Source organism: Staurois parvus, unplaced genomic scaffold (assembly GCF_062004578.1).
Source record: "Staurois parvus isolate SC_StPar_1 unplaced genomic scaffold, SC_StPar_1.0 ptg000414l, whole genome shotgun sequence".
Lineage (NCBI taxonomy): Eukaryota > Metazoa > Chordata > Amphibia > Anura > Ranidae > Staurois > Staurois parvus.
Window position 1 is genome coordinate 5,836,555 of NW_028318210.1, and position 12,439 is coordinate 5,848,993.

At 40.6% G+C, this 12,439-nt stretch overlaps 1 protein-coding gene across 5 annotated transcripts in view; it reads right to left on the reverse strand.

Moving 5' to 3' along the window:
• Positions 1-12,439, reverse strand: part of UBR1 (ubiquitin protein ligase E3 component n-recognin 1) — a 236,491-nt gene that overhangs the window by 162,466 nt on the left and 61,586 nt on the right. For all 5 annotated transcript variants that reach the window (XR_016314153.1, XR_016314154.1, XM_089686886.1 and 2 more), the window contains exons 9-12: positions 11,879-11,992; positions 11,579-11,667; positions 8,611-8,709; positions 2,414-2,571 (exon numbers count right to left, since the gene is read on the reverse strand). Coding sequence is in view for 3 of the 5 variants with exons in the window: in XM_089686886.1 (XP_089543012.1) it covers positions 2,414-2,571; positions 8,611-8,709; positions 11,579-11,667; positions 11,879-11,992 (460 nt within the window). In the remaining 2 variants the exon portion in view is untranslated. The remainder of the gene's footprint in view (positions 1-2,413; positions 2,572-8,610; positions 8,710-11,578; positions 11,668-11,878; positions 11,993-12,439) is intronic.

Genomic DNA, 12,439 nt, shown 5'->3' on the forward strand with positions numbered 1-12,439 from the left:
TGTATGTCCATAATGTGTTTTGGCTTCTTAAAAATGGCCGCCGCGAACGCTAGTGCGCATGCGCGACCGCTACTGCGCATGTGCGAACCGGCAATAACGGCGCCGCCGCATTGCGGTGTATTTTGGCGCTTTTTTATGTATAAAAACACTCCTTTTACCACTGGCACAGTCCCTCTGATGATGTGTACTCACACGATACGCGTTAGGGAAGTGCCAAGCTATTTATATCCTGTGTACATGTACCTCTGGTCTGGCCGTTTATGAGCAGCTGAACCGTTGTTAGTAAGTTCTTTTCTGATTATTTACCTACTTTAATAAACGATATCACACTATTTGAGGCCTTTTTCCACGGGCTCTTTATTTCTGGGGAGCCTGTAATTCTGAAGGTCCTGGGGCTGTGCTGAGCAAAGGACACATCTGCAAGTGACATCCCTGGATCCATGACACAGCTCCTCCTGGAACGGATGACATCTAGTGGTCGCCCTATAGATGACATCCGCCTGATCCTCTAATACAGTGGCTGGACTCAGCTTCCATCCGGATAGATGACATCTAGTGGTCACCCTATAGATGACATCTCCTGGCTCCAGTGATACAGTGGCTGAGCACCAGGGGCAGGTCTTAAATGCTCCATGCGCTTTAATATGCGCTATCTGGTTAGTGCATTATTTGGCTATTATCATTTCGGAAAGTCACTACTTTTGGTTCTTTACATATTGGAGACTGTATGCACTTTCAGCACATCTGATGAACTTACACTGACATTTTACTGATCCACTATCATATGTGGTCTATCATATGTTTAATCGCTATTTGGGTTAGCGCTGCACTCTCATTCTTTATCAATTACTTTGGAGGTTCCCGAGGTGCCTTTTTGTGCAAGCAGCTACCGTACTTACACCTATACACTGCGCTCGATTTTATATATAGATTTTATATATAAGTTTATTTTAACTGCAATGTTTTGTTTACTTTGTGGGAATTTGTACTTGTTCATGCAGCAGGAGAGCTGGATATATTTTGGCCTCTTATTTTAAAATGTACATATTTTTATTCAGTTTAAGGGGAGAGCCTCCTAATGGGAGTGAAATTACAGATTGTTGGGTACCATTGAAACTAGAGCATAACATTGGGTTTATATGAACAGAATAAAGAGACATGCAATCTCTCAACATAACAAGTATCATACGGTTACCATAAAAAAAATACCACCCTTAAAAAAGCATAACAATTAGGAAGTTTGTACACAGCAAGGTAGAACAGTCAACTTTACAATCATCTGTTTTAACTGAAAATTGGTGTAACGTTCAAGATAAAATCAACGTAACATACCGTATTTTTCGCTCCATAAGGTGCACCTGACCATAAGACGCACCTAGGTTTTAGAGGAGGAAAACAAGAAAAAAAAAATTCTGAACCGATGGACTGCAGACATAGTACAGGAAATGACCAGAGACTGCAGACGCAGTACAGGAGATGACCAGAGACTGCGGACGCAGTACAGGAAATGACCAGAGACTGCAGACGCAGTACAGGAGATGACCAGAGACTGCGGACGCAGTACAGGAGATGACCAGAGACTGCGGACGCAGTACAGGAGATGACCAGAGACTGCGGACGCAGTACAGGAGATGACCAGAGACTGCGGACGCAGTACAGGAGATGACCAGAGACTGCGGACATAGTACAGGAGATGACCTGCATCCTAGCAATCAATGGCATTGTGGATTCTACAACCAGTGTGTTAACACTCCTAACAAAGCCAAGCGGCACCCCAGTTAACAAAGGATGCCCTAAAGTATCCATTGATATCATATATTCATCATCTGAGAACAGTGAGTTTGGTAAAATCAGACAGCAAACCTGACCAGAACTATTGAATTTTATTTGGAGTAAACATTTTCGTCAAAACCAGAACATTTTTGTGGTGTTTGCTATTTTCATGGGCAACTATGTGACCACTTATAATAATAATAAAGAAAAACAAAAAAAAAAAAACACTTAACAATTAAGACTCAATTGCCTCGTAATGTGAAGTATCTAAGGCGGCAAAATGTGAGATTCCAATCAAATATATACAGCATGGCATTATATAATGAGATTAGAGAAAAGCTGTTCAAATTTGCGTTGTAGTTCACAGCAAAGCAACTTAGAACAGAACTAAAGGAAAAACATTGTACTTTCAGTTATAAGAAAGTGTTTCAACAAACGTCTCTAGATGGATATGTTTGTATTGTGGAATGCTGTGGAACTTGCCTCGAATGAAAACTATTTGCTGAATAGTCATAAAAGGAGTAATCTTGCATTAGTAGAAGCACATCTAAATGCAGTCGTCATTGAAAAAAGCTATAAGAAAATGACATAAATCACAATCTCAAAAGCAAAATGACAAGCACCTAGTATGTCCACTTACTTGAGGTCGCAGATAATTGCATATACTCTGCAGAATCTGTCCTGACTGTAGCCCTGAAAGTTAAACTTGCCATTTGTATCTAGATATTTGGGCAGAACTTCCATCATGGCCTCTGTAATAACTGTGATTACACTCTGTTCTTCAATGAGCAGCCGAGCCTGTATAAGAGAATGCATTTCAAATTGAGGCACCTTATAACATAACATAAAAAATATGCTACAAAAAACCTTTTACATTTACCTGAAAAACAACGTCTTCCTTTTTATGGTTAGAATTACATATAAGCTATTCTCAATGGTTACACCAAAACCAGCTAAGGCAATAGTTACAAAATTAAAAGGTGATGCCACCTAAAAAATAAGATTTTAACTAACCTGTAAAATCCTTCTCTTGGAGTATATCACCGGACACAGGATCAGAGTCTTAAAAAGGATAAGTTCACCTTTTAGTAAAAAATAATACATGACCATTTTGTTTGCAGGTAAAAAAAAAATGGGCATTTGTTATTTTTAACTGCAGGAGCCTGTAAAGCATTGCACCAGCGATCAGCAGATCGCTGGTGCCATGCAGGTCTCCTGCAGATCTGTCGGTATATCTGCTTGCCCATACGGAATGAATGGACTGTGAACATGGGTGTCGAACACAGCAAACACCAGTAACAGGCCTATGTTAAAAACAGAAAAAAAAAAAAAATACAAAAAAATACAAAGAACTCAAATCTGAGAAGGATGCTGAAAGGATTCTGAAAAGCCCAGAAAGCATCAATTGAACTAGAGGGATATGTAAAGAAGAAAAAGGTAGAACCTTAACCTAAGTCTATAGTACTGGGATTATGCACAGACGGGGAACCACTGGGAGGAACATGAGGTAGGTTCCCCCACCCCACGACCCTAAAAAATGACTAAAAACGGTCAGTTTGTGCAAAAGACATTGCATCTGATAAACATAAAACAGTATGTACCTCATCCAAAAAGACCTTATCTTGTGTAATACACAAAGGTTCTGAACAGGCTGAGGTTGCCAATGCAGAAATTCACCTCACAGAGGTGATGGCGATGCGAAAGGCAAACTAGTGAATGAAAGTAGAAAGGGGAAGAAACCCGATGGGTCAAGAACGGTTGCCTGAGTACCGACTGAACCAGGTTGTACTTCCATGTTTTCATAGTGAAACACACAAGGCCAGCAAAGGGAGTGTCCCCCAGCATGAAGACCTCCATTAATAAGTGAAAAAGTGGGCTTTGCAAAAGAATTGCCAAGGATGGGATTTTCCCCTTGAGGCACTCAAGGCCACATGCAGATCCAGATCGATTGGAGAAAAGACAGGACTTGTGCCATGGAGTACCGCCTGGGATGGAATTCCTCATCTTGCGCAAAGTGAAAAATGCTTTCCAAGTGTGAATGTAAATTCGAAGCATAGCGCACACACAAAAAACTGCGCCATGCTGTATCGGTCTGCAACCAAAAGTGTTGAAGCTGGCATAGCTGACTTAACCCCTTAAAGAATGCAGAAAAGAAATCATGCACCCAGGTTCGCCCTGACTTACCGCGGTGATGGTCTGGCCATCCTGCAACCACCACCACATAGAAAGGCAACACTAGGCAAAATCCAGGGGACATGTCCTATCCACAAAGTCTTTGTCCTCTCAGTGGGCATACTCCCCAAGGAGTGTTTAGGTACACAGTTACACTAGACAGTAGTACCATGGACCTGTTAAGCACCCTTACACAATGCTTTGCACTTTGCTCAGAATTCAAGCAGTCCCCAAGTTACAAACATCCGACTTACATGTGACTCATACTTAAGAACTGAGGCAGCGTTGCATCACGTTGATCCCAGAAAATGCTGGGCAGCCAACTTACTGCTCACCGGATGCTGCCATCTACTATCCAGCAGACCTGTCTGCAATCCCACATCACTGCATGGCCTGTTAACTCTTCCCTATGCTATCTAACAAACAATCTTTAGACTAGAGTTACACCTAAAAAAAACAAAACAAAAAAAAACAAAAAAAAAAAACAACCTGTTCCAACTTGCATACAAATTCAACTTAAAAACAAGCCTATCGAACGTATCTTGTTCATAACCTGGGGACAGTCTGTATAGAGGACACATCAGCACTCCTTGGGACACTAGCAAAAAACCGAGGCATGCTGTGTGATTGGCTATACTTTGCAGTCTTTACAGCTTTTGTTGCCAATGTCCAAATGCCCTGAAGGTGGCAGCATAATCAATGATCTAAGGATAAGATCCTGTGTCTTGTAATGTATGATTAAAGAAACAATTATTTCAGTTTTGTGTTGATGGTAAAAGGGTTTAATCACCATTAGGCTTTTTATATCTCTTGTAGGCTTTATTGGTGAGATATCTGCTTTTGGGTACTTGCATATCTGCTGTGGCCAACATGAGGGCATTTAAATCACTCTGTTAGAAGTTTTAAAAATTATTTTACATTATAATTAAATAGTATGATAGATAGGATAATAAACCAGCAAAAGGTGGGAAGAACAACCACAACCCCCACATGGAAAGGAAAAAAAAAAAAAAAAAAAGGAATTTTGCAAACAGATCTTGTTGTTAAGGTATCCGGAAAAAAATGAATTCATAATATTATAAAACGAAACAAAAAAAAAATTTTTTTAACCTAAAGCTCAAATCCCAGCTAAACAACTATTAGCTAAATATGTGTATATTTGAGTCTTTGGTGTATTTCTTCTAGATTTGTGCAGTAGTCAAGCATGAAACAATTTATGCACTTTGCTGTAATAAAACTATTAAGTGCTTCTCACTGCCCCCACCTCCCAACCACCAATCCGCCATATAGGATTTCTTTAGGCTGCCTGTAGTGAAGGACCTACTGGTTTCTTTCTGTTCTGCTCTCTGCATAGTGATATCACCACTACAAGAGAATACCCAATTTTGCAAAAGTATTTAGAGCACACACACACACAAAAAAAAAAAGAAGATTTATATCCTTTGTGGTTTCTAAGAAAACGGTAAATGTAAATATAAGCTTTTTCCCTATGGAATGGTCTTAAAAGCCATTGTTTCTGGTCCTGTACCCATCAACTCATATCTACTGTCTACATAGACCCCTGAAGAAGCATACATTAGAGGTTTTATCAGATAGTAAACCAAAATGTTTCTTCTAGGATGGAATTCCATAGGTTTTCTTTTATTTATAAGGCAGCAAAACAGGTCATTACAAGTGCCTGGAAGAAAACAACTATCCCCTTTGAGGTTTACAACCACTTGTAAATTCTTCAGACATGAAATATGGACCAAGCATAGCCCTTTATAGTGTTTATTTGTTTCAATTAAGAGCACTAAATGTAATTTCTGTCTGCTGCTTCATTCCTCTGAATCAGTACGAATAACTTCTCACAAGTTTTCCTGATACCAATAGGAAAATGGTGACAGGGGAGGGAACTCCAGCAGATTCACAGCCTTAGCTCTGTTCCTGTGAGCTGTATGGAGGAGGGAGGTGTCTCTTTCCTACAATCAGCTCTCCTCACTGAGCTCTGCAGAGTGTAATTTCAGCTCTCCACCCCTTTTTTCTGAACTCTCAGACAAGCTTTAAAGATTTAGTACTTTGAACGAATGTAGAGAAGAGAAGACTGCAGATAGATACAACTGATGTTGGAGGATTTGTTTCATCTTTGTGTATCAATTGATGCCAGCCACTTCATTGGGTATATGTAAGGGTTTACAACCACTTTAAACCTCATATAAAGCTCATGTATGACATTTGAGAAGATGGTGGCCACAGATGGTAAAATGCCAACATTTCCAAAAATATAAGAACCTTGGATCCCTCACTATATGCCGGCAGACCTTGACCATACACTTTTAACAAATTAAACCTTCAGCAACTGACTATGGGGATATTAAATCTATGAATTCAAATGCCTATCCCAGAATGTTGGGGTTTTCCTATGGATGGGTATTGCAATATATTCCTTTCTCCCTTTCCGCATAAACCCCCATCCCCCCCTTTTTTTTTCATCCTCCAAGGAGGCGGTTTTGTACTACCTCGTATGTACAACTTACTATTGCTCCGGAGATTTGTTCTCTCTGGGGCAATCCCCCCTCACCCCTTATTGTTAGTATACTACTACTGATATTCCAGGTGATTGTAAAAAGGTTTACATTCTGCACAATGTTTCTTTTTAATTTTCTTCTGTACTTAATGTTGACAACTCTTTATGTACATTCTGTGTTAAAATACATTTACTATTGTATATTGTAAAACTTCCCAGAGTGTAGCTTTAAAAAATAATAGAGCAGAGTTGATGTCTAAACAGAAAATAAACAAATAGGAGAAGGATACTTTCCAACAAATCAGTCTCACCAATTGGTTACCAACCACTACACCATGGCCATAAAAATAATGGGTTCAATTAACTAATTCATAATGCACCGGTTATGTCCAATCTTTATCATCACTGCTTAGTTAATTGAAGCTTATGTATTTTGTAATCTGTAGTAAATAAATTAAACCTACAGAACGTTTTTTTAATCAGCAAAGAACTAAGAGCACTGTGCTAGAATAACCAACCAGGAACAGTCTTATAACTGTTTAGCCTGCTCTAAATTTGAAAGAAACTCTGATTGGCTTCAGGAATTACAGTACTGTGACGGAGGAGTGGGTGGAACAGAACACACGCGGAGAGCAGTGGGACACACAAGAATTTTATTGAGTGATAATGAGGGCACACAATTAGTACAGCAGAGTTCTGGTAGAAAAAAAAAAGGGTTAAATCCGTAACACGGAATGGGACACACAGCAAGGATAACAGCATTCTGGTAGGCAAAAGGGGGTTAAATCCGTAAAACAGGTTGGGCACACAGCAGGGGGCAGAAGTCCAGTAGACAAAGGGGGTTAGTCCGTAGCACAGTATGGACCCACAACAGGGAGGCAGGACTCTGGCGGGCAAGGGTTAAGTCCTCAGCACGGCAATTGGCACACAGTAAGGAGGCAGAACTCTGGTGGGCAAGGGTTAAGTCCTCAGCACAGGGGTTGGCACACAGCTAGGAGACAGAAGCCTGGTGGGCAAGGGTTAAGTTCAGGTTAAATCCTCAGGCAGGGGTTGGAACACAGCAAGGAGGCAGAACTCTGGCGAGTGGTGGAGAGAGCAAGGGGACAGTAGCAGTGGCAGGCCAGCCAGACATCTCAGAGGTCCACGGGTCCTGGGATGGAGAGGAGGATGTAGGATCTAGCCTCAGCACAAGGCCTCTCACCGCACAACAGCAGAAGAACCAGCAGGGGAGGAGAAAAGCGAGCACGGAAGAGAGTCCCAGTATCCAGGAAGCCACATAGCAGTTCAGAAAGCAAAGCACAATCCATACTAGACTATCTTTCTCAGCAGTCCCGCTTATCTTTCTCAGCAGTCCCGCTTATCTTTCTCAGCAGTCCCGCTTATCTTTCTCAGCAGTTCTGCTTATCTTCTAACTTCCTTCTAGGAGGACAGGCAGCCCTCAGCTCCTGAGTGTCCATCACAGGAGTAAACTCAGGAAAAGGTCTGAGCCTGCCAGCATAGGGACATTATATTGTCCCTTCAATTCAAGTAAACCTCAAGCACCCAGTGCTGACATGTCTGGCTTTATCCAGCTACAGGATACTGTGCTGTTTGTGCCTCCCGCTGAGATCAACCTCATCTCCCACCCACTGCAGGGCACAGGAACTCCTAGATTTAATTAAGCAGACAAGCTGACTGCTTGACACACTGTTGAGTTCAACAAAACAACACAAAAATAAAATAATATTTCTGCTCTCCGTCACAAGCACGCTGTTCTTTCTCATGCTTTGTTTTTTAAATACACTAGAACGGTCTGGATGATGCCATAAGCAATACACACTTCTGTTCAATTTTCAATCAATCAGCTTCTATGTTGATAATTTTACTGAAAATCATGCAAGCACCTCAGAAAGATTCACTTGGGATGCTGGTGTGTATTTACATAGGCAATGTGGGAGTCAAACTGCTCAGAGACGTTTGTTATTGAATAAGATGCCCAAAAAAAGGTCTTCAGCAAACATGTATTACTAGAACAGCAGACTGACAATATACAATATGACATAATTGGGATAATAAACATATGTTGCTATAAGGATAAGGATATATTATTGCAAAACAATCTTGCTTTGTCTCTAGTAGCTAGTAATAAAAATAGAAACCTGGCTCTTGGTTTTGCTTACCAGGGTGGGGACAGTGAAGACCTGAACTGAGATTGCAGTAACCGAGACGTTCCTGTCACGATCATCATCCATGTACTCTTTTTGAACCTGTTTATAATGCTGACAAAAACAAAAATGTTCTTAGATTTTCTGTTTTCCTTCCATAGTGAAGAAAGTTCCAATGGTAGTGCAAATGGGTTGCAAATGCAACAGGTGATATTTTCAGTTATCACATTTATACTGGCCCTACAGACTTCAATTTTTCAGATGATCAATTAATCAGTCCATTTAATCCAACTGTTTTCAGATGTCTAAAGTGATTGTTCATTGCAAAACAAATGATAAATGTAACTTTATAAAAAGGTTTGTTGGAAAGAGGTAAACAAAATGTGAAAGTTATTGTTTTTAGAATTGAGTGATTGCTCCATACACAGCAGTCTCAAACAACCCCTCCTTGGCACAACCACAACACTGCATTGTTAATTGCAGCGCTGGGGTTGTGACAAGGCAGGGAGTGTGTGTGTGTCATACTTCTTTAGAGAGACCTTTGTTCTCCACAGAGTGCAGTGGTCTTCTGCTTTAACCTCTTGATGGGCAGACCTTCCTGTTGGGGATGGGGGAGTTGCCAAAACAAAGGTGAGGTATTCAAAATGTAATGTCATAAAGCACGTCGACTTTGTGGTTACCAATTTCTTAACCTACAACTGGGCTTTACAGGGTTAGTTTACACCCCTGGTGCGCAAACTGTGCCCCGAGGGTACATGCAGTCCTCGGACGTCAGCAGTCTGTAGTGGGAACACCGGTTGGGGTAATAATACGGATCTCTATTAACCTCATGTAGCATGCTCCAGTTTCCGTATGGTCTTCAGCAGCATGTCTCCAGTACAAAAATGTAGCATGTCCACACTCGTTCACTACAATTTCCTCTATTAGATCTGCAGTCTGCCAGTCTTCCCAAGCATTACATACAGTGAAATTTCTATGCGATTCTTTGGTGATGTCAAGGGCTGCAGTTGAGCCCCCTATAGCTCACAACATGACAGCCACTGGTTTACACTAATGACATTTTAATTGCTGTCCTGTTTTAAAAACGGATTCTTACTTTTTAAACTGCTTTACTGTGGGTTCTTCTCTCTGACCTGCCTAGATGGCAGGACGGACTGATTTCAGATTTGGGGCCCCAAAACCTAACGAACAAGAACTTGGCCTTCCTAACCATACATGTGCAGTCTCTTGCAGGAGAGAGATAGCACCAGATGTAGTTAAGCAAGCCTAAATTTGTAACTGAATGCTCATTTGTGAAATGCTGGGGCTACGCATCCAACAGCTAGACAGTTTGAAAGCAGCTGAAGCAGTTTCAAAAGTAAGGATCATTTTTAATAATAGACAACAGCATTTTAATGTACAGTTAAGGCTGTAATGCATATGGATTTTTTTTTTTTTTTGGTAAATGTCATTAAAAAGGTGAAGTAATCCTTTTGGCGTTGGAGAATACAGTGTATAAAGTCAACCAGTTGACAGGGCAGCAAAGGTTGGCTTCATATGATTCTCAGACGTCCTGACACTCTAGCTAAAGGGTCAGACAGACAATGTAAATAATGCTTCATTAGAAGGCATATACAAATCTTTCACGTGTAAACCTACACAGCCATAATAACTATATATTCAGACTACTGTGCTCAGAAATCTCATATAACATAAGCTCTAGATAAATAACTGATCTTTACTGCATCTAAATATACTTAAAGTGGTTGTATTCTGAACATGAACTGGTTGTATTCTGAACCTTCTGTGTGCAGCAGCCCCCCTAGCCCCCCCCCCCCCCCCCCAATACTTACCTGAGCCCCATTACGATCCAGCAATGGGCACGAGAGCCTCGGCTCTCCGCGGAATCTCCCTCCTCATTGGCTGACAGCTCAATCACAGCCAGAAAACAAACAATGAGAGAGAGGGCTGGGCGGAGCCATGGTTCTGTGTGTGAATGGAGGCGCAAACAGTGGCTTGGGAGCGAGATAGCTCCCCATAGCATCCTGCTTTCCCTGGGGGCACTTGGCAGGAGGGAGGGACCAGGAGTGCCGGTGGGACACCCGGCAAAAGCAGGATTGGGGCAGCTCTGTGCAAAAACCACTGCACAAAGCAGGCAAGTATAACATAAGTTTTTTTTTTTAAATTGCCTTTAATAATCACTTTAAATTCCATAAATGGCAAGCATTATCCATTGAACCATATATCAAGCCAAGACCTATATTCTAGTTTTGGATACAATGGGTAAAGTTTTGGACTCCTAATGAGTTTTTACTGCTATCTGAGGCCCCATTAGGGAGACTGGTTTTCAATAAGACATAAAAAAAAAAAAGAAAACAGATATCCTTGCATGAACCCAATAGTGACTAGTTTTGTTTACAGAGACCTTGACACCAGACCATTAAATGTATATTTAACATACTTTGTGCAAGATAGGCCTGACACTGCTTGTGAGCGCCACCATCTTTAATATGATTTCGGACAGACACTTCATAGTATTCTCCCTGGGTGCTACGTTAAAAGGTTATGTAGTCAGCAGAGGGAATAATTGGACACTCCCGGAAGAAAAGGCATATGACATGTGAAAAAGGGGGCTCTTTGAGGGAATTGACATCACACCCTGTGTCATCATTTTCTCTTCTGCCCTGTTGACACCACAATGTTGATGTCACATCAGTTTTTTCCCTGCGCAAAAAGCTGCACTCACATTGCAGATTCATGGCAGAAGAGAGAAAAAAGAAAACTCGGCACCTGACAGTGTTGTGGCGTGAACAGGGTACATAGAGAACAATTTTCTTTGCACCCTTGCAGAACACGTGCAGAAAAATGGACATCTCTGCACATGGTGTGAACAGGGCCCAAAAAAAATTGTTTTTTCTGTGTATCAACCTTCAATTTTATAAGTTGGTGACACAGTCTGTTTAACACATGCAGTTCTACACATGAGAGAAATGAATTCAGTTACCTTCACAAACTCAATGGCAAACAGCTTCTTATATTCCATCTCCATAAAGAAGCTGCTGAAGATCAGATCATGCAGCACTTTCTTGAAACCTACAAAATAATTTCTGTTCAGTGTCCACATAAATGAAGTGACACATTAGACAGATATAAGACAAACATTAAACTGGCCTATGCATTGACTTTCTTTCACAGAATATGCAAAATAAGAAGCTCAATATAAATTATAACACCAAACGAAACATTTTTTATTAGGTAGAATATTCTATTGAGGCTGGAAATACATTTTAACATGAAAATGCACCTTTATGAAGTTTGGCATCACACTTAATTAATAAGCTGACATAGCACAATTCCCTTGCTCTGATTGTTCTGATTGGTTCCAGACACATGTGACAAAAGATCTGTCGGAAGTCACCTGTGAAAGAAAAGTGAAAAATTACACATAAAAAGGGTAAAAATCATTACAAACCTTATACAGTGCTCAGCATAAAGACCCCTTTTGAAAAGTAAGCTTTTAATCAATATCTCAATGAACACAAGAACAATTTCCAAAATTATGACAAAACTGAGTTTTATAGGACATTTGTTTAGCTCATTGCATGAAAGTAAGGTTATTGATATAATCTTCAGTTTTGCTCAAATTAGTTCATGTAAAAATGAATACACCCCACAACAAAAACTACTCCATCTAGTATTTTGTATTACCTCCATGATTTGTAAGGACAGCACCAAGTCTTCTAGGCATGGAATGAACAAGTTGATGACATATTGCAACATCTATTTCATTCTTCAAGAACGACTTCTTTTTAGAGCCTCGATGCTTTATGGAGGAGTGATGCTCAACTTGTTTTTTTAGAATTCC